This window comes from Aaosphaeria arxii (assembly GCF_010015735.1).
Source record: "Aaosphaeria arxii CBS 175.79 unplaced genomic scaffold BU24scaffold_3, whole genome shotgun sequence".
Classification (NCBI taxonomy): domain Eukaryota; kingdom Fungi; phylum Ascomycota; class Dothideomycetes; order Pleosporales; genus Aaosphaeria; species Aaosphaeria arxii.
Genome location: NW_022983476.1, coordinates 3,310,530 through 3,337,945, shown reverse-complemented (window position 1 = coordinate 3,337,945; position 27,416 = coordinate 3,310,530). Strand labels below are relative to the sequence as shown.

The 27,416-nt window shown below is 48.4% G+C and overlaps 13 protein-coding genes across 13 annotated transcripts; 7 read left to right on the top strand and 6 right to left on the bottom strand.

Annotated features, from left to right (window-relative positions):
- Positions 1-37: 37 nt before the first annotated feature.
- On the bottom strand, positions 38-979 carry BU24DRAFT_163631 (uncharacterized protein). Its single transcript, XM_033521408.1, has one exon. It carries the CDS (start codon positions 934-936, stop codon positions 448-450), a length of 489 nt encoding a protein of 162 aa, XP_033386369.1. The 5' UTR covers positions 937-979; the 3' UTR covers positions 38-447.
- A 1,243-nt stretch (positions 980-2,222) lies between these two features.
- BU24DRAFT_389672 (uncharacterized protein) lies at positions 2,223-4,327 on the top strand. The gene is made up of 2 exons (XM_033525053.1): positions 2,223-3,011; positions 3,064-4,327. The coding sequence occupies exons 1-2, from the start codon at positions 2,299-2,301 to the stop codon at positions 4,013-4,015; spliced, it is 1,665 nt and encodes a 554-aa protein (XP_033386368.1). The 5' UTR covers positions 2,223-2,298; the 3' UTR covers positions 4,016-4,327.
- A 44-nt stretch (positions 4,328-4,371) lies between these two features.
- Positions 4,372-5,289, top strand: BU24DRAFT_491079 (uncharacterized protein). The gene is made up of 3 exons (XM_033533757.1): positions 4,372-5,029; positions 5,095-5,162; positions 5,216-5,289. Exons 1-3 carry the CDS (start codon positions 4,698-4,700, stop codon positions 5,233-5,235), a joined length of 420 nt encoding a protein of 139 aa, XP_033386367.1. The 5' UTR covers positions 4,372-4,697; the 3' UTR covers positions 5,236-5,289.
- Positions 5,290-5,643: 354 nt separating this feature from the next.
- Positions 5,644-7,025, top strand: BU24DRAFT_479354 (amidohydrolase 2; the record flags this gene model as incomplete). Its single annotated transcript, XM_033533071.1, has 2 exons — positions 5,644-6,741; positions 6,951-7,025. The coding sequence occupies exons 1-2, from the start codon at positions 5,824-5,826 to the stop codon at positions 7,023-7,025; spliced, it is 993 nt and encodes a 330-aa protein (XP_033386366.1). The 5' UTR covers positions 5,644-5,823.
- Positions 7,026-7,308: 283 nt separating this feature from the next.
- On the bottom strand, positions 7,309-8,766 carry BU24DRAFT_479350 (MFS general substrate transporter; the record flags this gene model as incomplete). The annotated part of the gene is made up of 4 exons (XM_033533070.1): positions 7,309-7,505; positions 7,554-7,975; positions 8,021-8,554; positions 8,609-8,766. The coding sequence occupies 4 exons, from the start codon at positions 8,764-8,766 to the stop codon at positions 7,309-7,311; spliced, it is 1,311 nt and encodes a 436-aa protein (XP_033386365.1).
- Positions 8,767-9,411: 645 nt separating this feature from the next.
- Positions 9,412-11,307, bottom strand: BU24DRAFT_432542 (Metallo-hydrolase/oxidoreductase; the record flags this gene model as incomplete). The annotated part of the gene is made up of 2 exons (XM_033529926.1): positions 9,412-10,589; positions 10,641-11,307. The coding sequence occupies 2 exons, from the start codon at positions 11,305-11,307 to the stop codon at positions 9,412-9,414; spliced, it is 1,845 nt and encodes a 614-aa protein (XP_033386364.1).
- Positions 11,308-12,300: 993 nt separating this feature from the next.
- Positions 12,301-14,043, top strand: BU24DRAFT_389667 (phthalate transporter; the record flags this gene model as incomplete). Its single annotated transcript, XM_033525052.1, has 3 exons — positions 12,301-12,513; positions 12,560-13,170; positions 13,216-14,043. 3 exons carry the CDS (start codon positions 12,301-12,303, stop codon positions 13,799-13,801), a joined length of 1,410 nt encoding a protein of 469 aa, XP_033386363.1. The 3' UTR covers positions 13,802-14,043.
- Positions 14,044-14,133: 90 nt separating this feature from the next.
- BU24DRAFT_421045 (diatom spindle kinesin 1) lies at positions 14,134-16,244 on the top strand. Its single transcript, XM_033527626.1, has 3 exons — positions 14,134-14,481; positions 14,536-15,474; positions 15,535-16,244. Exons 1-3 carry the CDS (start codon positions 14,212-14,214, stop codon positions 16,144-16,146), a joined length of 1,821 nt encoding a protein of 606 aa, XP_033386362.1. The 5' UTR covers positions 14,134-14,211; the 3' UTR covers positions 16,147-16,244.
- Positions 16,245-16,295: 51 nt separating this feature from the next.
- BU24DRAFT_479329 (glycoside hydrolase family 18 protein) lies at positions 16,296-19,741 on the bottom strand (the record flags this gene model as incomplete). Its single annotated transcript, XM_033533069.1, has 3 exons — positions 16,296-17,065; positions 17,191-19,379; positions 19,431-19,741. 3 exons carry the CDS (start codon positions 19,739-19,741, stop codon positions 16,296-16,298), a joined length of 3,270 nt encoding a protein of 1,089 aa, XP_033386361.1.
- Positions 19,742-20,587: 846 nt separating this feature from the next.
- BU24DRAFT_491075 (carbohydrate-binding module family 50 protein) lies at positions 20,588-22,240 on the top strand (the record flags this gene model as incomplete). Its single annotated transcript, XM_033533756.1, has 3 exons — positions 20,588-21,059; positions 21,111-21,272; positions 21,321-22,240. The coding sequence occupies 3 exons, from the start codon at positions 20,588-20,590 to the stop codon at positions 22,238-22,240; spliced, it is 1,554 nt and encodes a 517-aa protein (XP_033386360.1).
- A 3-nt stretch (positions 22,241-22,243) lies between these two features.
- Positions 22,244-23,910, bottom strand: BU24DRAFT_163563 (ankyrin). The gene has a single exon (XM_033521407.1). The coding sequence runs from the start codon at positions 23,848-23,850 to the stop codon at positions 22,735-22,737; it is 1,116 nt and encodes a 371-aa protein (XP_033386359.1). The 5' UTR covers positions 23,851-23,910; the 3' UTR covers positions 22,244-22,734.
- An 840-nt stretch (positions 23,911-24,750) lies between these two features.
- BU24DRAFT_479320 (Di-copper centre-containing protein) lies at positions 24,751-26,054 on the top strand (the record flags this gene model as incomplete). Its single annotated transcript, XM_033533068.1, has 4 exons — positions 24,751-24,926; positions 24,978-25,140; positions 25,190-25,470; positions 25,523-26,054. The coding sequence occupies 4 exons, from the start codon at positions 24,751-24,753 to the stop codon at positions 26,052-26,054; spliced, it is 1,152 nt and encodes a 383-aa protein (XP_033386358.1).
- Positions 26,055-26,199: 145 nt separating this feature from the next.
- BU24DRAFT_389659 (phytanoyl-CoA dioxygenase family protein) lies at positions 26,200-27,287 on the bottom strand (the record flags this gene model as incomplete). Its single annotated transcript, XM_033525051.1, has 3 exons — positions 26,962-27,287; positions 26,444-26,902; positions 26,200-26,385 (listed from the first exon to the last, which is right to left on the bottom strand). The coding sequence occupies exons 1-3, from the start codon at positions 27,121-27,123 to the stop codon at positions 26,200-26,202; spliced, it is 807 nt and encodes a 268-aa protein (XP_033386357.1). The 5' UTR covers positions 27,124-27,287.
- Positions 27,288-27,416: the final 129 nt, after the last annotated feature.

The following is a 27,416-nucleotide window of genomic DNA, read 5'->3' as shown; positions in this document are numbered from 1 at the left end:
ACCGATTACACCTGAATTGATCTCGCACATCTCTTCACGCATAGAGTATATCTAACCTACAACTACGGCTACTTTTCTTCATACTGCAATATATGGTCGCTGATCTAGCCTATGCGCTATTTTTATCTGATCGATAATTAATATGGCAACTGAGCTCTTCATATAGACATTCTGGCCTGTTGTCATAGCTAGCAGTTTGTCGGAACCTACGGTGGAATTTATGTTACAGCCGTAAGAGATATGTGTTCTTCAAATATCGTCTTATCACATCGGTACATGTATACCTACGAGGTCACCATGATGAACAGGAAAGGCCGTAACAGCACTTTAATTTCTCTTTTTTTGATACAACACCAAGCACAAGCTAATGAATACATCATGTACAATCTTTTATTCACAATGCTCTTCTTCCGAGGAAATTCCATTCATCTCCTAGGCCTTCTCGTATCAAGCTGTCTCGCCAACGCTGATGCTTGGACACCAATAGTCTGTCGTGCAGGTATAGGTTTCGCCGTCGTATCGAAGGGGGATTTGAGATGATCCATCCTTGAAGCACACAAAAGGCTCATCTCCTAGTGTTGCGTCTCCTACGATTTCACCCTTCTTCGCCGTTCGAGCACTCGTCGGGATTGTCGCTTTGAATGTTCCATCGGTTCCAAGTCGAACGCTCTTGGTGGTTCCCTCCCATTGACCACTGACCCGACCTAGTCTTGTTGGCGTTACAGCTCGAGTGGTTCCTTCGGGAACAGGTCCGCCGCTGAAGTACGCAGCTGCAGTCAAGGCAACATCATCGGGATCGCAGAAGATGTCGCAGTCGCTCCATTGGCATTTGACGAGATAGACGTTGTGCTTGGAGCCCGCAGCGACAATTGGAGATGCAGACGACAGTGCTGGGAGAAGCGCTCCGAGAAGGATTAACCCGCCGGTGGCGATCATCGTAAGAGACGGGATTTGATTGTATCAATTAGAGTATTTGATAATGCAAGTGGATTTTGGATCACTGAGAGCCTGGCTAGAGGTTCCGCGGGCTCCTGTGCATTTATAGCTCTTTTTCCTAGCACCGAGAAGAGCAGCAGAAGCAACCAGTTTCCGTCTCCATGGACAGAATTTTCTTTGGAGATAGATCGAGACTCTAGTCCTGGAAATGAGATTGCCGTTTTGTCGATATTTGCAAGGATTAATGCCGAACATCGTTGCATTGACAGTACGGCTATAATCGAATCCCCGCATCCTCGTGTAACGAACGAGGATATATATCAATCTAGACCAGGCTACCATCATTTGGGGAAATTTGGGGTAATATTCTGGACCTCACGATTTGCTTCGCTAGTCCAGTCAATACTGTAATCTGTTTCTGGGGTTGTAGCATTGCGTCCTTCGCCGCGTGTGCAAATCTGCTCATTTGGTTACGACCGTTATTGCTCTCGAGTCAAAATCTGATCTTCTCACGAGGCGTATATTAACCTTTCCGATTTAGACTGTGTACATATCCAACAGTGGAAGGTGCTAGGATCACTTGCATAGAGGGTCTTCCATGTCACGCAATTACGGCAATACTTCCTTCACGACTACCGTTGGAGGGATTTGCAGATCAGTTTAGTGGTGTTGGACAGAAGTGCCTTTCTAGTTTCCATGAGAGAAGTAGTGATTTGTCAAACTTTGAATTTCACACCATTCGAGGTGTATAAAAGCGTGCACTAATGAAAGATTTGTGTTTGGCAAGAAGGCCAATTTCTGTTCCGCTTATTTCACGCCTTCGGATGGAAAGGAAACCCGGCAGGATAGACAAGATATCTAATTTTATAAAGTAGATTGTTACTCATACAATCGAAGTAGGACGATGACAACTCAGTTTATGGAAGGGTTTTGGCATACCTTAATAATGGATGACATTGAGTGTCTCCTTGTCACTTTTGTCGAGTGGTCTACTTTGTACATCAGGACCTTTCAAGTACCTAGTAATCAATGTATTTTGACCGCAAATGGCGCGAGGCCTCTCGGAAGAAAGGCCGGATACCCAAGTAATAAATCTTAAGCAATCTTTACATTTTCACATATTTCGTGAGATCAATACATGAAGACCTATTGAACACCGTATGTAGTCTAATAGCTTTTACAAGTCTTTGATGTTGCCGACCAGGGGTGGCGTGAGCTAATCCGATATAGTCTAGCGATACTACAAGGATCACCCGTTGGGGAGCTTTCTTGAACCACGATTCAGTCTTACGTTTAATCCGAACACATCTACACAGTATCACTCCTTGATCGTTACGCCGTTGTGATCCCGACAATGACAGTATGAGCGAGTCCCAGAACCTTCTTCAAGAGCACGCGGATTCGGATTCTGACCTTGAGCCTGAAATCGACCGATCGCGACAACTTTCCCCTGGCTATTCTTCACGATCCTCGTCCCGACCATCTTCCACATCCCCCGTACCTGGCACAGGCAGACCGAATGGCGGGCCAAAACGACAGTCGAGCTTCGCGCAACCGCGCGCAGACGGCGCTCCTCGCACTCCGAATCGAGTGCGATTCCAGGAACAACCTGCGCGGACAAGTATGAACGGAGACGCCCACGACGGAGATTGGAGCGAGCTCGAAACCGATGATTATCTTTCCGCGAACGGAGTGGAAGAAGGAAGAGAGAGAACCCAAAGGCTTCCTCTTCTAACAGGCATAGAAGCGCCTAGCGTCACAGTCGCTACGGAAGAGTTCGACCCCGCGGATCATCTGGAAAGCGCAAGACCAAGAAGCGGCATGCGGAGCTCGTTCATGAATATGGCAAACAGTATAGTGGGCGCTGGCATCATCGGACAACCGTACGCTTTCAGAAATGCCGGACTTGTAACTGGCACACTGCTGTTAGTTGGGCTCACGATTACGGTGGATTGGACAATTCGATTGATTGTCATCAACTCCAAATTGAGCGGCACCGACTCTTTCCAGTCCACTGTTGAGCACTGCTTCGGAAAATCCGGGCTAGTCGCTATCTCTCTGGCGCAATGGCTATTGTATGGAATTCGCTTTAGAGTGCCTGATCCGTTGAAGACTGACATCTTTTAGTGCTTTCGGCGGCATGGTGGCCTTTTGCGTCATCGTCGGCGATACCATTCCGCGGGTCCTCGATGCTCTATTCCCCTCGCTCTCCGATACGTCGTTCCTATGGCTCTTCACGAATCGTCGAGCCATGATCATACTATTTGTTCTTGGTGTTTCATACCCGCTATCGTTGTATCGAGACATCTCGAAGCTTGCGAAAGCCAGTGGCCTTGCTCTTGTGAGCATGGCAATCATCATTGTGACTGTTGTTACGCAAGGGTTCCGTGTGCCTGCAGAATCGCGAGGCGAATTGCGCGGTGGCATCCTGATCCATTCGGGCATCTTTGAAGCAATTGGCGTGATCTCTTTTGCCTTTGTGTGCCATCACAACTCACTTCTCATATATGGGTCCTTGCGAAAGCCCACCATCGATCGCTTCGCTCGTGTCACACATTATTCTACCGGCATATCTTTGATTGCCTGCCTTGTCATGGCCTTTTCTGGTTATCTCACTTTCGGCTCAAAAACAGCCGGCAACGTGCTGAACAACTTCCCACGCGACAACATCATGGTCAACATTGCACGACTCTTCTTTGGTCTCAATATGTTGACCACCCTGCCACTTGAGGCCTTCGTCTGCCGAGAAGTTATGAACAACTACTGGTTCCCCGATGAACCGTATCATCCGAACCGGCATATCATCTTTACGACCTCTCTTGTCGTTTCTGCCATGACTCTTTCCCTTATGACGTGCGATCTTGGCGTTGTGTTTGAATTGTTTGGTGCTACATCTGCTTGTGCATTGGCCTACATTTTACCTCCGCTCTGCTACATTAAGCTTGCAAAGCGGAGCTCGAAGACCTACCTTGCCATGGCAGTTGTTGCCTTTGGCTGCGCAGTCATGGCGATATCGCTCGTCAAAACGATGGGCAAGATGACGAGCCAGGACCCAGAAGACCAGGGAAAATGTGAATGAGGTTGTACAGTACATGCATAGCTCGGCGCTGTTGTTTTGGCATTAGGTGCGCTCGTTCAGCGCTTTAGCATTGGGAACGATTTGGCGTTGAATACATTGACGACCGCGCTGCAAAGCGCAATGCATATCTATCTACCTAGACATCTGTAATATATGTTTACCTTTAGCAAGACTAGTCCGCAGTATCATCCATCGAAATCGTGGCAGCATGGCCAGGTTTCCCTCTTTGGGGTGTGACTTTGAGGAATCTGGGCGCGGATAAGACGGCTGCTTCGACCAGGACGTTGGAACAAGCTCCGCTAGTGATCACTTAGGGTCCCAAAACATCCATAAGATCCACTGAGTATTTCCAGAGAGCCTCATCGCATCACATCAACTCTAAGTTCTACGAAATCAATGTGCAACATGATAATTTTGACGTCGTTGTTGTTCGCCCAGCACAGTGTTTATGGCTGAAGAGATGACCTCACTTTCGCGGTGTCAAATGTCGATCCTGACATCATGCGGCGTTTTATGCCTTGATCCTCAGCGCTGCATCATATAAACGCACCACTGCATATAAACGTACAACACCTCTCCCACTCCTTTCTCCAAAGCTCTCAACTTTGTTAGTAACAGTATTTCTGTCTTACAAAACATCTCAGCATTTTCCCAAATCCTCCTACCTTAACCTACAATCATCATGCCTCTCTTCGGCCACAAGGACACCACCACTGCTCCTCCCCCGACTTCGACCTCACCACCGGCTCGTAGTCGTTCTATCTTCAACCGCCGCCGATCATCATCTCCATCCCTTGATTCAAGGCATTCAACTCACCACACCACCACGAGCCCGAAGAGGCATTCCGTGCTCCATCGCGGCCACGAGGATGCAAGCATCATCAGTGCGAAACAGAGCCTGATGCAGGCGGAGAACGCAGAGCGCGAGGCTGATCGAGCATTGCTCGCTGCCAGGTCTGCGGTCCGAGCTGCCAGGGACCAGGTCAAGAGAATCGAGCGTGAAGCTGCTGAGGAGTAAGTGTCTGCCGTGGATCAGAAGTACATGTGTATGTACATGTGTTAACATTATTGTTTTACAGGGCTCGACTGGCAAAGATCAAACAGACCCAGGCTAAGGCTATGGGCAAGCGAGGAAAGCAGCTTGGCCGTAAGTTGCACTGATCTTGTCTGTTCCTAGGTATCACAGCTAAAGCATTGTAGGACATGAACATAGTTTCTAGTCGCACCGAGATGTTGTAGACTTGTCGTAGCGTTACTATTTTATTGCTTCCAAGGGCCTTGGGCGTTTCTTATATGTATTATGATAATGATGTACGATGAGCGAGGTGTTATTTCTTAGGGGCGGAATAGTCAACATGTTCCATTCAATTCCTTGTGGCAATGTGACCAAGATCCGCTATCCGTGATCGAACACCATGACTGTGTCTTCCGAGCGTGAGTGAGTTATTCTTTTCACATAATTATTTTGATTCTTGACAGATGCTTCTAGAGGCCCCAAATGGTGACATCACTCCTTGGCGCGGGTTTTCGGTTTTCGTCTCTAATTATACCTACTGTCCATCTGCCGAGTCGTCTCCACCTGCATCAATAGCTAAGATCCCACATGGCCCCTCATTCACCTCCAGACCCCGGAACATTGAAAGCGATGTCTCCGCATTTTACCCCAGATCTAAATGTGGCACCTAACTATCGATGCTTTCATTCTGTAGTCTCTTCCAAGGTGCTTTATTAATTGCTACAAGCATAGTACAACCTGATTCCTGTATAGTTTTACTATTGGCAGCTTTCGCTACTTACAGTGACACGAAATGCTGAACAAGATCGCCCTCGAAGAAGCATGGAACATTCCTGATGCGGCTGCATTGGGTGGTTTCCAGCCCGGTTCCCTCGCCCCGAAAGGTGTCATTGGAGGCGACCTGGGCGCGAATCTTCTCGACGTTCATGGCACGCGTCTTGAGCAAATGAATGAGAATGGCGTTGAGCTAATGGTACTTTCGCTCGTCTCCGCCGGGCCTCAAGGCGTTGCCGATAAAGCGGGAGCGGAGAAGATGGCATCCACTGCTAATGACCAATTGAGCGCAGCAGTGATGGAGAACCCGTCGCGATTTGCTGCCTTATGCTCATTGAGTATGCATGATCCTACACAAGCTGGCCAAGAGCTTCGACGGTGTTGGGACAAACTTGAAGGTTTTGTTGGAGTCATCCTGAACGACTTTCAGTCTGCCGGGCAAGATGGAAACACGATGCTATTCTATGATGATCCAGCGTACGATGTGTTCTGGGCCACTGCAGACGAATTAGGCGCGCCAGTGTACATCCATCCTCGCTCTGCGACAAACGAAATCACTGAAAAGATGTGGAAAGGCCGCGAACACCTCGCCTTCTCCGCCCTAGGCTACGCCAACAGAGTAAACATGCACCTCCTCGGCATCATCACCGCCGGCGTCTTGGACCGCTTCCCCAATCTCAAACTTGTCGTGGGCCACATGGGCGAGCACATACCATACGATCTCTATCGTATCGACCACAAGCTCAACCGTGCGCGCTTCCCCCAGATGCGAATGCGCAAGGACAGACTTGTGAGGGACTACTTTGGGACGCAGGTTTTCATCACAACTTCTGGGCACTTTAGCACGCCGGCGCTTCTCTGCGCTGTTGCGGAGATTGGGGTCGATGCTTGCATGTTTAGTATAGACTACCCCTTTGAGAGTATTCCAAATGCGTCAGTTTGGTGGGACGAGCATGTGGAGAAGACACTGAACGCAAGGGATCTCGTCAAGATTGGGAGGAACAATGCGCTGTCGGTGTTTCCACGGTTACAGAATAAGGCCCATAGTCTGAAGACAAAGACTCCTACTCAGTGTGAGGTAGGAGGCTTAAAGCCGGAGCAGGGTGATGTAGAGTTCGGTTTGTATAATGCTCACTGGAGCCGCAGATTGACGAAACAGTGATTAAAGAAACATTGGTTGTAGATCAGTATGCATTAATGGCATCTGGTGACATTGTTTGAGCTTAGAGTATGTGTTGATGTATATTCATTGATTTTGATAAAAACGTGCTTCGCTCGACTTGTCTACGTTCTACTACAAGGTGTACCTAAACCAAGGCACATTATCAGCCAGCTGAGCTTCCTGCAACTTTTGTTCTTCCGTCAAATCAGCATTCTCATCAGTGGAGAGCGCATCTCTCCTTTCATTCTCCCTCTTACACCAAGTCGTCATAAGAAGTGTAAGGAAAAAGGCCATGCTATCTCGATCAGCAATAAATCAATACCAAAGTGAGTGGCAGTATCCCTACCTGACAAAGCCAATCAAAATGCTATGGCCGGTGATGAAACGAGGGCCGTCACGACTTATGTAGACGTACGACGCGATGATGCCACCACAGTTGCCTCCCATGACTTGCATTGCGATTCCCGTGGCACGCTTGAGGCTCCCGCCGATGTTTCCACTATTCCATGCCATGCCGAGGGGTATCTGAGGGTAAATGCCTGCATTCATCAGTCAATCTTCCCAAGTTTATATAGAAAACAACGTACCAATAGCAGCAAAGACAGTTCCAGTATACTGCACTGCGGTATTTCCGCTGCTAACAAGGAGAGCAAAGCCTACGATGGCGATGATCTGGAATCCCATTAAGAATACGCCTCTGCGTCGATATTTGTCGGCGTAGTAGCTAGCAAGGATGGTGAAGAAGCAGGCACAGACATAGGGAGGAACGCTCATCAGCTGGGCATCGTTCGCAGTATAACCCATGCCTTTGATGATTGTAGGCAAGAACAGCGCGAAGCTATAGATGGGACAAAATCCAGCCATACAGATCAACATGTGGATATAGATCTTCCAGTCGGTCAATGCCTGCCTGACGTATTTGAAATCGAATTCTGTTGATAGGTGGCCGGTGTCCTCCCGAAGGCGGGTTTGCACTTCGTGTCTCTCTTTAGGCGAAAGAAAAGTGGCACTAGGGACGTCAGGTGCAAGTAAAGATAGAATGGAGTATACTCACGTATCCGGATAATCGTATATAGCCCAATAGGCCCCGAGAGACACTACAACACTCAGCAGTCCCTCCAAAATGAAGATCCAAGACCAAGCCGCCCGCCCTCCAACTCCGCTCATTTCTGCAATACCCCTAGCAAGTATGCCTCCAAAGGCACCAGCAAGAGTTGCTGCCGAAAAGAACATGGCCATTCGAAGCCCACACTCATCTCGTCGATACCACTGTGAGATGTAGAAATTCACGCCTGGAAACAATCCTCCCTCGAACACGCCGAGGAAAACTCGGGTTGCCATGAGCCCCGAGTAATTTGTGACGAATCCTTGGCCAACCATAGATACGGACCAGAAAAACATGATGAAGGTAAGCCAGATAGATGGTCTTGTCCGTTTCATCATCATGTTTGAGGGAATCTCGGCAGCAATGTAGAAAGGGAAGAGTATTGCGAGGCAGTCATTGTACTGCAGACCGTGCAGGTTTAGGTCCTGTTCGAGGTGGTCAAGACGAGCATTGCCGATGTTTGTTCTGTCGAGGAAACACAACCTGATATCGGGCGGTTAGAGTGTGTGGTAGAGTATTAAAACGTCTAGTACGTACAAGTAGATAAGCGACATGAATGGTATTATATGCCAGTCCATTTTTCTAAGGAGCCTTTTTGTATCCTTTTGATCGAAACCATACGATTCCAACCCCGCTGGGGGTGATCCAGGCAATGTTTCTGAGACAATGCCATCGTTAACTTTTAAGTCTTCCATAGCTAGAGGTCGTTTCTGCAAACAGTAGCTGATTATTTATCAGCATCAAAATGGGAGGAAGAAGGCTTGTTTTATATGAATCCTCGGATTTAAGTTCATGCTCACGCGAGAGCCAGATATCCCAATCAGTGCCTTGCGTCCGAACAAATGCAAGTGAGAATGGCGACACTGCCGGTCGTGGCCGTGCTGACTCTGAGCACAACAGCACTTGCTGTCTGCGTTAAAAAGCTTATCTCTGATCCAATCGTGGGGCTGGCATTGTGCAACGGTCATAGCTACTTTCGGAATATTCTCTGCATCGCTAATCTCGAAACGGTTGCTATAGATGAAAATCATCGAGAATGACTCTGAACTACCAGGTAAGCAGCCGTCATGCTACACTAGACATTAGGCCTAGACTCACGGTGAGCTGAAAAAAAAGCATTCCAGAAATCTCAAACATGCCCTCTACCGAAGAAATGTATGTGAAGCCGCTCTAAAATGGCAATATAGTGTACATTTTATTGGGATAATGTCCAACTTTCATCTTGAGTTTCGTAGAAGTGTGTCTATGGGTGCTTTGTGATGGTGTAAATACAACTGGAGGTTGAAGTGTACCTGCCCATGCATGGTGTTACATTGCATGTCTACGTGTAAGGTAATTATTTACAATTGGCTTGGGCCCCTGGCTGCCCCTGTCTCAACCCTTGTGAGATCTAGCAATTCCTTCAATGCCGCTGTTCGTCCACTTTGAGACTCGCAATCTACTTCGCCGCCTCTCAGCGCATTCAATAACTGGATTTTCGTCAGCCGTAACGACAAGTCAACGCCTTCCTCGAGTTGTCCTATCTCTTGCTTTCGATGGATAATAACTCCGTTACTGGTTTCAATCGTCCACCTTGCGTTCTCGTCGATCACGTTGAACTCGATCCGAACTTTGGTGTCCCGTTCTGCTGCCACTTCTCCATTGATTTGTATGGAAAGAATATCAAACCATTGACCGACATCAAGATTGGGACCCAGAGGTGTGCGGCCGCCAGCTACCATCTTCTCAGCAGCACTTGAACGATCGGCGGTTAGCTCTTGCGCTGCTGTTAGGTAGAAATTCCTCCATGTTGCGTTCTCCGCACCGAAACCCAACTTTTGATAGACTTCTGATAACAAAACCCTGGGTTTCTGAACTTCAGGAAAACCAGCAACTGCGTGGTCGAGCAGTGTTGCTGCAAATCTCAGGTCTCCCCGCGATGCAAATTCAGAAGCTTTGAGGCATAGCGCGTCGACCCCACCAAAGCACTCTACATATCGCTGACCCTCGGCAGCACGAGGGTGAGACCACAAGTGTGCGGGGTTTCCATCGAACCAAGTCATGTACTTTTGGTAAATGCCCTTGACATTATGTGAGACCGATCCGTAGAAACCTTGACAATGCCATGCACGGGCTAGGGCGGGTGGTAGCACGATCTGCTCAGCAATTTCTGTTCCAGTCATGCCGAGGTTCATCATCCGTACCGTTTGGTCGTGCAAATAAGCGTACATGTCGCGTTGTTCGTTCAGGCGCTTGGTCAGTTGTGATCTCCCCCAAGTGGGCCAGTTGTGGCTGCCAAATAAGACATCGGCTTTGCGGCCGAATAATTGTACGACTTCGTCCAGGTAGCCCGACCATGCTTTCGCGTCTCTGACCTGCGCCCCTCGTAATGTTACGATGTTGTGCATGCAGTTTGTGGCCGTTTCTGGCACGCAGAGTGCATTCAGATCCGGGAAGAAAAAGTTCACTTCTGCGGGTGCTTCTGTCTCTGGTACCATTTGGAAAATGATCCGTACTCCGTCTACAATATGCTCCTCGCCTTTATTGTGTAAGCCTGATGCACTTTCAAAGAAGAGCATCTTGTACTAACCTGTTTCTTTAATGAGTAGATTAGGCGGGATCAGGGATGTATTGCCCTTTGAGCTACCCATTCCTAACCCCACACCAATCTGCCCGGTCGGAGAACGAGGGAGTCCATTGCCATACATGTACCAAGCTCTTTGTCGCATCGCAGGGCCCGCCAGGATACTTTCGCTCATGACAGCTTCAATGAAGCCATCGGGTGCAATTATAGGGATTTGCGGGTTCTCTCCCAGAATGCCTCCGGCACCCATGTAATGGTCACCATGTGAATGCGAATAGATCATCCCCGTGACTTTCCTCTTCTTCTCAGGATCCCTGTGCTCTTGATAGATCTCTAGGGCTGCCTTTGCGCATTCGTTACTGATCAATGGGTCTACTACAATGATGCCTTCTTTTCCCTCGATGATGCTCATGTTGGAAAGGTCGAAGGCCCGGACTTGGTATATGGAGGGCGCGATCTCGTAAAGACCTTGCATGGAATTCAATTGCCCCTGTCGCCATAGTTTTGGATTCGCAGTTGCAGGGCATTCGTCTTTCATAAAATCATACTCGTCGATATTCCAGACTACCCGTCCGTCCTTCTGTTTGATGATACCTGGAGAAAGCGCAGCGACAAAGCCGTGCGAGGCATCTTCGAAGTCCTGTCGATCTTGGAAAGAGGGTTCATAAGCCATGCTAGATTTTAAATAATGAAATTGATTGCTGCTTGATTGATACAATCGATGCATATATCTATATCAGACCGGACAGACAAAGAAACTGACCTGGAGAGGAGCAATCCCTTCGGCAAAGACAGATCCAGTATTGATCGACAATAGATAACTGGTTCGGTTCAGTTTCGGTTAACCTAACCAAGGCGCTACATTGCACGGCAGAGCTTCTCCACGGCAAAGGCTGATGCTGAGAGAGCTTGTTTAGTCCCATCATTTCCATCATTTGGCTGGCTGGCCTTGCCTCTGCTAGCGAGTCTTCAACATTGTTGCATTGATGCACTGCAGAACAACTTTGCAGCAGCCACTAATGGACATGCTGACTGCTCTTACTTATATCTCAACACTAATTCTGTAGATAGATTTGAATAACTTCTCTTGTATCCTAACTACACTAAAACACGTTCGATTCGTATCTTCAACGTATATATGAGGGTGTTAGATCCAATTCGACCATACCGCCACGGCAGCAATGCTTTCCCTTCTACGACTCTTCCCCGCAAATTCCCCGCGACTTTTCGAACAACAACTAGTCTAAGGCCAACCACTAGTACCCTACCGTGTCCCCTTCCTGCCAATCTTCCCCGCAAATTGAAACAACTGTGCTAGATCAAGTTCAACTTTGCCGACATGGTAGTAGGAGCTCTTCCCCAGAAATTGAACATTGACTAGACCAAATTCAAGTGTGCCGACACGGCAGGATGGACTCTTCCCCACGAAACGACTTTGTATTAGACCAAATTCGCCTGTACCGAGACGGCAGAACCAGATTTTCCCCACAGATTGAATAGTATATAACTGTTCTTTGATTGATTCAACTATGCTTGCACGGCAATGGTGTAAGGCAAACACTATTGTGCCTGCCTTCTATCATCTCCACTCCACAGATTGAACAGAGAAGCCCATCCTCCGATCGTCGCGATGGGCATTCCTATCGATACCAAAGAGGCTGCGATCATGGAGGAGAAGCATCAACCCCCTGCTGAGGTCGATGATGACGAAGAATACACTGTTGCAGAGCAAAGAAAGATCATACACAAGATTGATCGCCGGCTATTGATCATTCTTGGCCTGATGCAAGCAGTCTCTTTCCTGGACCGCGCCAATATGAGCAATGCTGCCATTGCCGGCATGACCAAAGATCTTGGACTCAAGAAGAGCAATCGATATGTCAGTAAATCTCCTCGCCTTGTTGTATTTTGCTAATCCATCGCAGTCCATCACCCTCCTAGTATTCTTTGCACCATACATTATCCTCCAGTTTCCTGCCTCAGCTGTCGTCCGTAAATTGGGACCCCGAGTCTTCTTGTCGTCAATTGTAACCGCATGGGGCATCGTCATGATAGGTTTTGGCTTCGTCCAAAACTGGAAATCACTAATCGCATTGCGCATGCTGCTCGGAGCACTTGAAGCAGGTTGCTTCCCGGGCCAGTATTATCTAATCTCTTCGTGGTACTCTCGTTTCGACCTGCACAAACGCACTTCGGTGTTCTACCTGATTGGTGTTCTGGGCTCCGCTTTTGGCGGGGTGTTGGGACTTGCCTTCAGTCAAATGAAGGGTCTCGAGGGTTACAATGGATGGAGATGGATCTTCATCATGGAGGGCATTTTGACTTGCATCGTTGGCCTAGTCGGCTTCGTCTTTATGGTGGATTTCCCTGAATCTGCTCATAAATCTTGGAAGTTTCTCAGCGAAAAGGAGGCACAATTCGTTGTACGACGAATCAATCGTGACAGACAGGATGGAGAGCCTGAGAACTTTGCTTTCAGAAAGTTCTTGAAGCCAGCTCTAGATCCCAAGGTTTGGGCATTTGCACTCCTCTTCTTGTAAGTCTATTGCCATCATCTGTCTCTACATAGCTGATGAAGCAGCTGCTCTACCATTCAAGCTTATTCGGTCGGGTTCTTTCTACCTATAATTCTTGAGGACGAGATCGGCTTCGCAGTCCCAGTCGCGCAAGCGCTATCGTCACCCCCGTATCTACTCGCCATGCTGCTCATGTTCATCGAAGGTTGGCTTTGCGACAAGTATCGCCTACGTGCCCCTTGCTTGTACTTCAACGCAATCCTTTCCATTGTGGGTCTGTGTCTGATGGCCTTCACGTCGATTCCCGGTCCACAATATCTGGGCGCTTTATTCGTCACCGCCGGAGCAAGTGCCAACCTTCCCGCTGTCATGGTTTACCAAGCCAATAACATCCGTGGCCCATGGAAGCGTGCATTCTGTAGCGCAAGTATGATCAGTTTTGGCGGGACAGGCGGCATCGCCGGGTCTCTGGTATTCCGGGCTCAAGATGCACCACATTACTTTCCAGGTATTGCAGCGTGTCTGACAGCTAATGGAGTCATCTTAATCACTACCACGGCTTTGACAGCCTGGTTTCTGTTCTGCAATCGTAAGGCAGCTAGGGGTGAGATGATGATAGAAGGGTTGGCCAGCTTCAGGTATACGATATAGTGGTGAATTTACTTGGGTGGTACTCTGCAGTAGTCTGTGTTACCCGTGGGCCGTCTCTCCGCTGTTTCTTTCACTGCTTGGTGGATCGCGGGAGCAGACATTGCAGGGTGTGATACATTTTCTTTGACATTGCAGCATCAAGTCATGTACATGTATCGCTATCCCAGTCATCACCAATCAAGACCTACTCAAGCGTGTTGCTGAACATCATCGGCTGGTGATGCTAGCAAACCTGACCAATGGGATGCAGCCGTGCAACACCAGCTCGCTAAGCAACCTGAGACGGGCTCGGATTGCCGCAGAAGTATCAGGCAACAACAAATAAACAGACCCTTCAACAGCATCGAAGAAAATATATACCAATCTTTCTGCCCTCTCAATCTTTCAATGATTCATCATCAATCTTCGAAATGGACCAATTCTATCAGAAGAACGCATCCCTATACCAATCTCTTGTCAAGGCCGTCAAGAAGCCTACCCGAGCACATGGAACTCCAACCTCGCAAGAGGAAGGAAACCAGAACATGGTTGTCAGTGCAAGAATTCGCCCATTTCTTGAAGACGAACTCAATGCCGGGTTTCCCTGTGCTGTATTCCCCCAAAACGCCCAAGCTGGCGCCAAAACGGTGATTGACATCCACGACTTGTACAATCATCCGAAGGGACGACCTGTTCTCAAGGTATGAACCAAATCATGCAGTCTTGATACGGACCTTTCTAATTATACCACGCAGTCTTTCAATTATGGTGTGGACAGAATCTTCGGCACTGAAGCGACCACAGAGCAGATCTACGAGGATCTCGTTAAAGACCTGATCCCCTTCGCATGGGACGGCGGCATCAGCACCCTCTTTGCATATGGCCAGACGGGCTCTGGCAAAACCTTCACTATCAGTCAGCTCGAGAGACTTGCCGTCAAAGCACTGATGGAAGGTGATCTTCCAGGCGAAAAGGAAGTATATCTGACCATCATTGACCTTGCCGGAAATTCGGCCTTCGATCTCCTCAGCTCACGATCTCCAATATCGATTCTCGAGGACTCCTTCGGCGTCAGTCAATTAAAAGGCGCAGAAGAGTACCTCGTGCAAGACAGGGCTGAGGTCATGAACCTGATTGAGCGTGCCGCATCTTTCAGACGAACAGCATCAACCATAAAGAATGATGCATCCTCTCGTTCACATGGCATCTGTCGCATCCGTATCAAGGATGTTGCTTCAGATACAGAAGGTCTTCTCTATCTCATTGATCTGGCCGGATCAGAAGCTGCCCGGGACATCGCGGTCCACGGAGCCGACCGCATGCGAGAGACCCGCGAAATCAACATCAGCCTGTCCGTCTTGAAAGACTGTATCCGCGGCAAGGCCGAGTCCGATGCTTTGCTCTTATCTGGTAAACGCAAACAAGGACAGAAGGCCCCCCGCGTGCCTTATCGACAGAGCGCGCTCACCAAAGTTCTCAAGCATGTATTCGACCCTTCTGGAGGTCACACTACCAAGACCGTTATCATTGCTTGTGTCAATCCAAGTCTGGCAGACGTCAGTCCCACCAAGAACACTTTGCGATTTGCCGAGCTTTTGCGCGTTCCGGCGCCTAAGATTGGCAAGCCGAACTTCAAACCGAATTCTCCCGTAACTTGGACCAATGCTCAGCTCCAAGATTGGATAGCGAAGAACGTAAGTACGCGTCCGTTTCTCCTTGTCTGGGGCGAGGTGGTATTGACGTCGTTCTTCTAGTCGGGAACCCCGCCCATCAACGGGTCGATTCTTGCGCCCACTGCAACAGGAGCTCAGATTCTCAAACTCCCTGCCCGCGACTTCGAGACTCTCTGCTTGAGCACTGATGGAGTAAGCATCGATCAGGCAAGAGCATTCCGAGAAAAGTTGTGGGCGCTGCACATTGATTCACTGCACAACGACGGCCGATCCCAAGACAGTGCGGGTCAATCCGCTGCAGCTAACACCGGATCCGAGATGAAATCCTCCAGTCAAGACGACGGCCCTAATGTGGAGAAGCTGCTCTTCAAAGAGCGTATCCGTCCGGGCATGGTCGTATGCGTGAAGAAGCCTGTCGGAACTGGAGAGACCGTTGGTACTGTCCGTGGCTTGACCATGGCGATGATCCTTTGCCCCACTAGTGCTCTGGATGAAAACCATAGGATGAGTCTAGAGGCAAAGCCGAATCCCGGAAAAGCTGCATACCTCTGCGCTACGGTAGTTTCGACCCCGTCAGCCAAAGCTTACACACTTCACCCATGGGAACAGGTTGTTGTCGATGTTACCGATATGGAGAACGAGATCATTCTTGAGTACGACAGCAGTTCACATAACTACTACATGGTACTCTAAGGAGATGGATCGCGTGGCATTCACATTGGAGTGAACATTCAGGAATAGATTTTTCGGTCAACAAAGATAGAAGGTAGATAAAAAACACAATGCGAAACATAGTCTATTATAGAATGTTATTCAATAAATTTACGACAGATGAATCTTCTCTACGGAACGTTCGGGTGCTGCACAAATTGACTTGTCGCGGGATCCCACACAACATTTGTCAAGGTCGGGTCTTGACTTGCGATTCCACGCCATGGTAGCTGTAAGACTGGTATGCCTTGATTCAGGTCGAATTGGTTTCCGGCCCAATTACTCGTATGGAATATATTGCTGAGGCCCTGAGAGTGTATGTACCTCTGATCCCAGAGTCGTTGGCCCCAAGCTTCGAGACGATTCAGCAGCGATGGTGGCACTTCGACTGGTGCCGTGATGTCTCCCATGTACCATAAAGGTGCATTTGCTCTAGGTGGAGGAGCTGGTGGACAAGGAAACAAGCCTGATCGAGAGTTAATACCAGTATAAGTGATTCGTCCCTGTGGGTTTCTCCTGTCTACGTCTCGATTATCAACCCGTCGATCAGCTCCAATTCTTTGGGGCCATGAAGCTGTTTGTGCGTGGTACATGCGTACACTTGGTGTTCCGATAAAGACATTTCCATCTATGTTACGAAAGAGGTTTGGGTGGTTGGCGTCGACGTGGACATGAATCATTACCCAGTTATCTGGCCCTCTCCTGTTGGTTGTCGTATCACGATACCGGTTGAAGCGAACGTCTGTTGGTGTTGTTCCAGGCGTCGGGCCAATCCAATAACCAATCTCCAAGAATGCACCTGCTTGGTTATGACTGCCAAAGCCGTTGGCCCCCGTCATGTACTGCCACCGGCTGTATACAAGGGTCAGATCACCTCGCATAATCCCATCTAGAATCGTGGCTGCATTTGGCATTGCACGTTGTCGGAATCTTGTGAGATCACTGGCTTGGCCTAAATGCGGAAGATCAGCATCGCTATCAAATACAGTAGACTGATATACATACCCCCGGGCTGAATCCTTCTACTCTCGAGAGTGTCATCTGAAGAGTTGTTGTTCCGACTTTCCAGGACGCTATGAGAGGAATTGCGGGATTTACTTTTCAGTGTCGAAACATTCACGCAGAGAGCTTTCTGTGCTTTCTGGAGTGAATTAATGTTCCCCGCCGCTTCTTCCGGATTGAGGAGCAAGTCCTGGACCACAGCATGAGCATCGAACTGGCCATCTTGGACGTATTTCACCAAGTTATCGAACGACAGAATGTTGCCTGTCGTGTCGAAACGGGACATTAATCTGTTGTCCCACGCGTATTTCAGTACATCGCTTGTGATCCTCGGTGATTGTAGCAGGGTTCCTGCCCAAGTGACGAGTTTCGAGAAGTCATCAATCGCGCATTCCGCTCTTTTTGCGGGAGTATCGAAGAAGTAATCGAGGCCATCGAGACTAAGCTCATTTGCAGGACATGTCGGCGCCTTTAGATACTTTTCGAGCAAATCCACAAAATCCTCATATTGGTTGTTCCCCCAATTCGGGTCTCTGGGTTGGAGTGTTGGTGCTGGTTTGCCCTTACAGCAGTATGCTCCCCACCCTCCGAATCTGCAATCTCCTTTCTGCATTGCAATGCGGATCTGACCTGCCGGGCATGAAGTCTCGCAGTATACTGTGTTACGGACAGTAGACGTAGCCTTTTGATGCCATGCGCAATCTGTCCATTGAGACGGTGCTGGATCTTTGCAGCAGTAGCTCTTCGCTCCCTGTGAACAGACCTGCTCCCCTCCAGCTCCAGCACTTGACGCCACTATGAACTTTGGGTAATCGCTTGGGCAGTCCTTGTGGCTTCCAGACTTTGAGCACAACCCTGATTCTCCTACCCACTTGCAATCTGCGTATGCTTGGACGGCAGTGTTCGTAGTGCAACAAGCACTTTGGTGCCTTGAAGAACACCCCTTGACTAGTGTGCCTACTTCTGCTTCTCCAGAATTGCAACCTGGCTTACATGCGCCCGAGTTTCTGAACCCGCGCCAGGTACACGTTGGTAACGTGAAGTCCCCCGGGCAACACAATTGATGAGGACTTTGACCGGCCGGGCATCCCGTGTCGTCAACCATCATCTGCTCAGTCCCGTCTCTTTTGACGTTCTTGAACCCCTGGGGGCATTGCTCATTGCAATTTGACCACCTACAAGTTTCAATGACTCTAGGTGGCATTTGAACAGGCTGAGGCTCGATTTTGGGAGAATCCATTACTTCTCTTCCAATCGCTTTGGTCAGCGCATATGCGCTCGTTCCGTTCAAGTCATCATGGCTCACTGCCCACACCATCATACCCTTGATACACTGCTTTTTGGCCAGGTTGCTCTTGGTTGTCCATGTGTCCTTATCATCGAAAGAAACCCATTGGCTGTCCCAGTTGATGGCTTTTATCGCTTCCTTAGTATATGATTTTGGCTTCAGGTTCTTTTGCTGAATTGTTCTCTGTATTTCAGGATTCAGAAGAACCCCGACAGTATTTGAACATTCTCCAGCATTTCCACCCGAGGAGAAAATGCACTTCGGCTCCGAACATGAAGGATCCGTCAATGTGAATGACCTCCCGTAGAACGCCATGCCGAAAACAACCTTATCTGGATCTATTTTGTTGCGCCAGAGTAGATCGAGGGAGTCTTGAATTTCTGTGAGGTTGGTGTGGGAATTGATGAATGGTCCAGTCCACTCATTTTTCTCATCCCAGCTACCATGGAGATCGTAGAGCATTACGTTGAACCAATCGACATGCTTTTCGAGCCCTTTAATGTCGAAGTGCTGCAGGTACCAGTAGCTGGATGGCAGGGTAACAGTCAAGCCTTTCTTCCCTAATTTGGCTTTCAGTCTCTTCATCCACGTTACGAAGTTCTCGTAATCCTCTTTGCGTCCACCTCGATCGTCCGCTACGGGATATTCCCAGTCGATATCTACTCCGTCGAAACCATATGTGTTCATCATGGAGATCAGTGAGTTTGCAAATGCGTCCTGGTTCTTCTCCGAGGCAGCAAGGTCGGAAAAGGTCTTATGTGTCGCTTGATTTGAGTCGCTGAAGGTCCAGCCGCCAATTGCAATCCAAATTTCTACTCCTGCCTGAAGGAGACGGACATTTCCAATTCTAGACATGAGTGCCTCGGCCATGTCGCTCGTAGCTTTGACCTCAAAACTCGAGGGATCAATCGTAGCGAAAGCAAAGCTTCGGAAGCACGTCAGTCATTAGGCGGAAATTTCGTGGGGAGTGACTGACTTGAGATGTGTATAGACGCCATAGGGTATTTGCTCTGGAGTCATGCCGCCGCATGATCTCTCCGTCAGAGACCAGGACTCATAGTAACCAATGACTTTATCCACTTTTGTAGACAAAGAGCAAGCCGGCCTCTCGACAGTCTTGTTTCCACAGAAGTCCTTCGTAGTGCCGCAGAACCCAAACTTAGAGCAACACACATCTAGCGGACATTTGCTGCTCTTGGACCATTGCATGCCCCATCCTGGATCACATTCGGATTTCTGATCGCATGTGCCTACGCAATTTTCCTTGCCGCAGAAATCAGGCCCCATGCCACACCAGCCGCTTTTTCCTATTGAAGTCAGCAAAATGTTGCGATTGAACAGGCTAGAGTATTACCACAACATCCTAGCTTGCACGGGTTGCTTGCACTGCAGTCCTGCTGGTATGACAACTGTACACAAAAGATAAGAAACACAAACAGTAGCCATTTACGGCCAAACTGTTGCTTTGAAACCATAGTTGTTTTTGAAAGCTAAAGGTCGGTGGAGGACTTGGTGTAGTAGATAAAACCACTGAAAACCAATGTTGGGGCCTTCGGCCAAATTGCTCACAATGTCGGTGAGCTTCCATGATAAATGAGTTAATAAATCTAAACAATGTATTCTATTGCTTTATCTATTGCTTTCATTGTTAGAAGTGACCTTTTCCCAAATTCAATGGGACGTTGTACCTGTTTGCTCGTGGGGCGTTGGGCAAAGTTTACGCCAAATGATTTGGCTGGGGTCGACAGGGCGAATCTTTTATTACGCATTACTCTATGAGTGCAGCCGCAATTTCGGTATGAGTAAGGCTGACAGCCAGTCTTCTGGGTCATAATAGATTGAAGCAATCTAGACTACCTCGTAAATTGAGAAGTTTGTTGGATACGGGCAAAACAAGACCGAGAGTCTGAGGATGCAATAGCATCGCTGCGAAAAGCGCAAGGCCTTCTTAAATGCTGGTCACCAGTTCCAATTAGGCAGTCACTCATATGCGCTGATACTATCGGTATCATTCATGTAAAACTTCCCTTCCCCAGTTTCAGGAATGAATGGTTCGTGGTTTCTTCTCTTTGCTATTACATGCTGCGAAGCCAAGTAGCATCTGTCAATCGCAATTGCGGTCCATTCACCAAGATGGCTCCAGCCTCTTCGCTCATTCTCCTAATTTTGGTCTCTGGGGTGTCGAAATCTCTCGCCTCTACTTGGACTCTCCCATTCAGCGAACATGCCAATATCTGGCATCATTTACTTCAGCGCGCTGTGGTCCCAGGTTTCCCTCTCGCAGAACAAGGCTCTTTTTCAGACTTCGGTCTCAGTACCTCTTGCGAACAATCTCTCTATCAGATTTTGAAATGCGACAACTATACAGCGGCTTTGGCAGATCCAGTCTACCATGGCAGCCTGAACGATATAGCGATGACAGACGTAGTGTGTGACGCAGGATGCTCTGACTCTCTTCGAACCATACGTCGGAGAGTAAATGGAGCATGTGCGTCTACTCCTGAACTGTTCCCTGGGTACCCGGTGATTGCATTGATCGACAGTATATGGGGTGGCTGGAACGAAACATGTATCAAAGACCCTGAGTCTGGGAAGTACTGCAATGGTAACGTTCTATCCTTCTCTTCCTCGAGTTCAGTTCTAATCCCCACTACAGATGTGATTGAATCTTGGTCTCCTGTGGATGACTTCAAGGCATTACCAAAAGATCAACTGTGTTCGACTTGCCAAAAAGCTAAACTAGCAGCCATGCAACTGAATCCCTTTGGAGTGTACGACAGCACGATTTGGAAGGAAAGATACGATTACGTCGTCAAAAGTAAGATACATCCCGCCATAAAAGCCCTTCGCTAAGTCGAATAAATAGCTTGCGCACTCACTGGAATTGTGACTACACCTACTCCAAGCACGATCCGTTTCAACAGTACCGAGCCTGATGGCTGCGCAAAGGAGGACAAGTATATTTCCCGCGTTGGTGATACATGCGACAGCATTGCACAATCCAATCGGGTGTCTTCAGGAACGCTCTATGAGATTAATCCATCGCTGATTGATTGCTCAAGTGTTGGGGCTAATCTCGCCTTATGTTTACCTCCACGATGTGAGAAGCTGTACCAGGTCAAACCTTCGGACAATTGCACCCGTATAGCCTCATTAACGGATATTTCTTGGCTTAACATCATCAGTTGGAATGGCATGGTGGATCCTTGGTGTTCAAACATTTATGGTGCTCAACCAAGCTGGGGGTCGACAATTTGTGTATCTCCACCCGGTGGAGCGTATAATCACACCCCAGGAAATGGTACGGGAGGTGGCGTCGGGGGCCCTGGAGGGAATGGCGATGGATATGCAAAGGAAGTTGTACTCCCTCCGGCTGGGAGTGTACTGGCAACGAATACAACCAGGAGCTGCGGACTCTTCTACACGGTACAAGCTGGGGACACATGCCGGGGCATCCTGATCAACTCGAACACGCCTTCGGATCTCTTTTTGGCCATTAATCCATCTCTTGGGACGGCCGACACATGCAACTCGAAGCTGACTGCTGGGCTGACCTACTGTCTTCAACCTGTTAAAAATTGGAACGATCCTCTTCCAATTTCAACGCCGACACCAAGTCCAACAAGACCTGCTGTATCCACGTCACTGAGTAAAACGGCTTCGACGTCTGCCAGATCTTCAAGCAAGCTGGTTTCTGGATCCAGCGGTTTTTCGAGCAAGGTGATTTCTACATCCACTAAGTCCTCCGCCAGACCAGCCTCCGCAACCACTCGGTCTCTAGTATAGTAGGTTCTAGATCCAATGATCAGAGACTATGCACCAAATCTGGGTCATCAACTATCAATACATGTTCATTGAAGTGGTGCCCTATTCGCATAATGAACAGTGTTGTTTCCATCCAATCTCAATGAATGATTGCTATTCTGATCGTGTCGTCTATAACTTCGAAAATGATCTGCGCAATTGTGTGACGTGTAGTTTTCTCACTACTAGTAAACTTGACTTTTAGAGCCAGATTTGAATTCCGAACGCATCCCGGAGAAATCAGGACCTCATTACCACCACAAACTGCTTTCAAGTTTTCTGTCTTGACTGATCGTGTAGCCTCTGGACCTCTGACCTCAAACGCATGTCGACCTTCCCGGTCTTTGACACTAGTGCTAGCACCTCTATCAAGAAGTAGTTGCGCGGCATCTCTGCCAACATTATTGAATGGAATGCCCGTTAAAGCTCTTAGTAGCGACGTGGCGTTCAATGTCTACAGTGGACATCAAAGTTGTCTATCCATCAGTAGTCGCTCTATTGACAGCGGCGCGGTGTCGGATCAATAGTTCGGCGACTTCAGGGAATCCCGACCCAACTGCTGTGTGAAGTGGTAACTGCCCTTTGTCGTTGACCGCCTCTACGTCGGCCCCGAGATCGATTAAAAGCTGTGCAGAGAACTCGCTGCAGGCGAAATGCAGTGGAGAGTTTCCAGTGCTATTCCGAGCATTAGGATTTGCCCCAGCATCGATGAACACTCTGATCAACTCTGCGCCGTCTGGGTGAGCTAGAACGTTTTGAAAGGGTGTCACTCCTTCCCAGTCTTCTGCAGCGACTTCGGCGCCGTTTTCAAGGAGGTAAATGATCAGATCCTTAGGGAGCTTCGGTGTCTGAGCTAAAGCATGGTGTAGCGGTGTTGTTTTTTGCGCCTCGTCTTTTGCGTTGATGTCGCCGCCTGCCTCTACCAACAATTTCGTGACTTCAAGTGCTTTCTTCCAGTCACAAGCAGGTGAATTGCTGTCACCCAATAGATCATCGGGCTCCATAATCTCTCTGTTCACCGATAGCAGAGCCTGGCTGAAGGCATATCGCCTCTCAGTTTCGTTGTCCGATACATTTGCAACAGCCGGCATGAGAAGTTCTACAAGATCTGCAGCCCAAAGCCTAGCAGCATCCTCCAGAGCCCTCAAAATAGTTTCTTTGCTAATCTGCGTGGTTGATGCCTGTTGATCGTATTCGAGGATCACTCTTACGGTATCGATACTCCCCCATGACACAGCCGCAAGTAAAGGTTCGCTTAGTTCTTGAGCGTCCCGTTCATATAGCTCTTTCAAAATGGCCACATTATTCCATCGTGCCGTTGTTGTCAAAGAATCATCATCAAATCCTTGAGCCCCGTCAATCCGCCTTTGTAACGGGTCCGCACCCACAGACAATAAAAAGCGAACGCAGTCGATGCCGCCGGTGAGAATGGCATGCTGTAACGGCGGAACTCCTCTTCTGTCATACGCGTTGACGTCTTGACCGAGCTGTATGCATTCGGATATTTTTATCGTGTCGCCCGTGGCTGCGGCGGAGTGTATGGGAAGGTCTTCTCCTGCAGGCGGCCCCGCTTCAAAGATTTCGTCCATCATGAATTATCAAGGTAGGTGGTGCTACTAGATTTTACTTCGGAAAAAGAAGGATCGTCGACAAGGGAGGTGTTGAAAGATTATTCACAGGAGGACTGTGCCACGCCAGCCCAGAACTACGGTTAATATACGTTGAGGCATGGCATGGCATGGTATGTGGTGCTGAAGGTGCTGATCCAATCATGAATACAACGACGGTGACACAGTTTCTACATATTAACAGTAAATAAGAATTAGGAGTTCAATGACATTTAGAACTCGAAACCAATTCTATTCTTGATAAATCATCTTTTCTAATTTGTTAAGTATTTTGAAATTGTGAAAGATGTACATTCTCAACGAGGAAAGCGCATCTGTTTGAATTTTCCCGATGACTTTACGCCCTGCATCTAATACCCTAACGCTCAAACTTTGGAACATTGGCATTTACTTTGATATATTGCCAATCAACATGCAGCTTACTGCTAGCTAGAACGAGAAAATTTTGCAAAGACAACACCAACATATCACACAAGCGTACCGAGGACAAGGTTCTACGGAAGGAAATCTACCGATTGTTATAGTACAGCTTGGACAGAGGGGAAGGCCCTTCCGGGGGACTTCGCGTATGCAAGAAAACACCTAACCGATCGTACGGGCAAATGTCCAAGAAGTACATGGGTGCAGTCTGCAGACAGATCTAATATATTCTAACCGGTGAGCGCAGTCTTACTTCGTCTATTGAGTAACAGTCCAGGTTGAAAGCATATATGCAAGGCTAGAGGCCATGAAGACTCCATGCATTGCATTAGTCTTGTACAAGGAATGGACTTAGCTATACATATTTAAGATTGTCATAGTTTTCATTGACACCCAAAATGATTGTTCTGATCTGTTCTCACAATTGGGACTGTACGTTGCACGATGAGATCTTCCTTTCTTGCAGCAGCAGCATTGATTAGCTGTACATTCGCTAAAACATTCGAGTACGACATCCTAGCTGATCAGGGCTTCGCCAATCTTAAGCTTCACGTATCTCAAAAAGGGTTTCCCAGCCCCGAAACATGCACATGGGAGAATGTTGCCAAACGTCGAGAATGGTAAAACTACCAAACTAAAGTTTAAAGCCTTTTCAGCTAATTTTAGGTCAGGTCACGATTGACGCGAGCGGAGAAACTCGATTACATTGGAGCAGTTCAGTGTCTTGGACGACTTCCTGCTAGAACACCAGCTTCTGTAGCTGCGGGAGCAAGATCACGCTATGATGATCTCGTTGTAACTCATATACTCCAAACATACTACACCCACGGCAATGTACGATCTCAGAATACCTTTTCTCTACTACAAGACACTAAGGTTACAGGGAAACTTTCTCTCGTGGCATCGTTACTACATGTGGACATATGAGCAAATGCTACGGAACGAATGCGGTTATAAGGGCTATCTGCCCTATTATAATTGGGCATGGTGGGCTGAAGACCCGGCCAGCTCGCCACTGCTTGATGGAAGTGACACGAGTATTTCCGGAGATGGAGAATTCGTGCCTGGACGAAATGCCACATGTGTACCGAATCCGAAAAGTTGTTATCAGATAATGGTGCCTGGAACAGGCGGCGGCTGTGTAACTTCTGGGCCATTCAAAGAGTGAGTACGTCTGCCAGGCTATTTTTGGACTTGAACTGAGATATCTGTATAGCTGGAAAGTCAATCTGGGTCCCATCACGAGCCGTGACACGACAGTCCCGCCAAATCCCTCACCAGACGGTCTCGGTCATAACCCTCGCTGCATCAAGCGTGACCTGAGTGTGCAATCGGCACTTGAGGCTCGAGATGAATACATCACAGACCTCATCAAAGATAGTGCCAACATCTCCGCCTTCCAAGACACATTCCAGAATCCGAATTATGAGCGGCTGAGTGTCCACCTTGGTGGACACAATATCATCAGTGGAGATGCCGGGTCTGATTTCTTCAATTCGCCCTCAGATCCTTTCTTCTGGTTCCATCATGCCTCTGTAGATCGCACATGGTGGATCTGGCAGAATCAGGATATCGATTCCAGACGGTTCACGATTGCTGGGACACTAACCTTTATGAATAACCCGCCTACGCGAAATGCGACATTGGATGATATCATGACTATGGGGGAGTTCGTTGGGGGCTCTAATATAACTGTCGCGAATGCTTCAAGCACGCTTGCAGGGCCGTTCTGCTATGTTTATGAATAATTATCACTACGACAGCTTGTAGTCACTATGGCAGCTTGTAGTCACTATGGCAGCTTGTAGTCACTATGGCAGCTTGTAGTCACTATGGCAGCTTGTAGTCACTATGGCAGCTTGTAGTCACATCTACAGATGCTCAGTTGCGCCACTACCCATAAACCTTGTTCACACCTTTGACTCTCCCCGTATTTGCCGTCACATCCACGCCCAACCAATCTCTCATCTGCGGATTCAGCGTCTTCTTCGTCTCCTCGCTCAGTCCAGCAGCCCAATTGACCTGGCCCCTCAGAAACGCGCAATTATACGCACCAAACAAAAGCGCACGATCTTGGTCCTATACAAATGTTAGAATCTTCTCAAATCCACATGAGACGTGACGATTCAAACTCTACCTCTGTAATATTCTTCCCCGACGTATGCCAAATCCTCCCATCCATCACGACAATCGACCCCGCCTTCGCCTCGAACGGCACGAGTCTCGACTCCGCGTCCTCTGGCACCTCATCGGGCGTCGTCCACTTATGGCTCCCGGGGATATACAACGTAGCGCCGTTCTCAAAGGTAGTGTCCGTCAAACACCAAATAACATTCAAACCCCACGGCTTTACCCACGGGTCTGGACATTGTAGACTTAAATCGCTATGCAGGCCCATGCTCCCACTTCCGGGCCGCGCGATGTTAGCGGTGAAGTTGCTGATCAGAATTTCTTCCCCCAGGAGACTTTTCACCATGGCGATGGCGGTGGGGTGGGAGATGAGGTCTAGGAAGATGGGGTCCAGGGCCATGAGATAGAAGACGCGGATGTTGGAGGCGTTGGGGTCGAGGTTGGGCATGTAGGTATCTGTCCCTCGCTACCGGACAATAATTAGATAGTTGATAGATTTAAGAAGAAGTGGAAGGCCAAGTGCACCTTTCGAGACTCATCTGCGGCTTTCCAGAGCCTGTCTAGCACCTCTTTCGCTTTGGCTTCTGGAAGTACGTCTGGCACGACGCACCATCCTTCTTCATTGAGCTGCTTCTGAAACGCGCTCAAGTCTCTGCCATCTGATTCTGGGAATTTGTCTGATGCCATGTTCTTTGATTAGGTCTCTTCTCGTCAATTGCCGTCACTGTTTGTATTTGAATAGGAATTCACAGGGTCCTTCATATCATTATAAGGAGCTATGGATCAGCGCATTTTCCCTATCACAACATATACTTTGGCCAATTGGGCTCTGAATCGCCAGTCGTGAGTCGTGGCAGTCGAGATGTGGAGTAGAATCAACGGGAGCACTAGCGGGGTAGCGATTGTGCTTCTCAATCCGGGGTAAATGTCTGCATACTGTGCGGGGGAACGATGCAGCAATATGCTGAGTATGACGAATA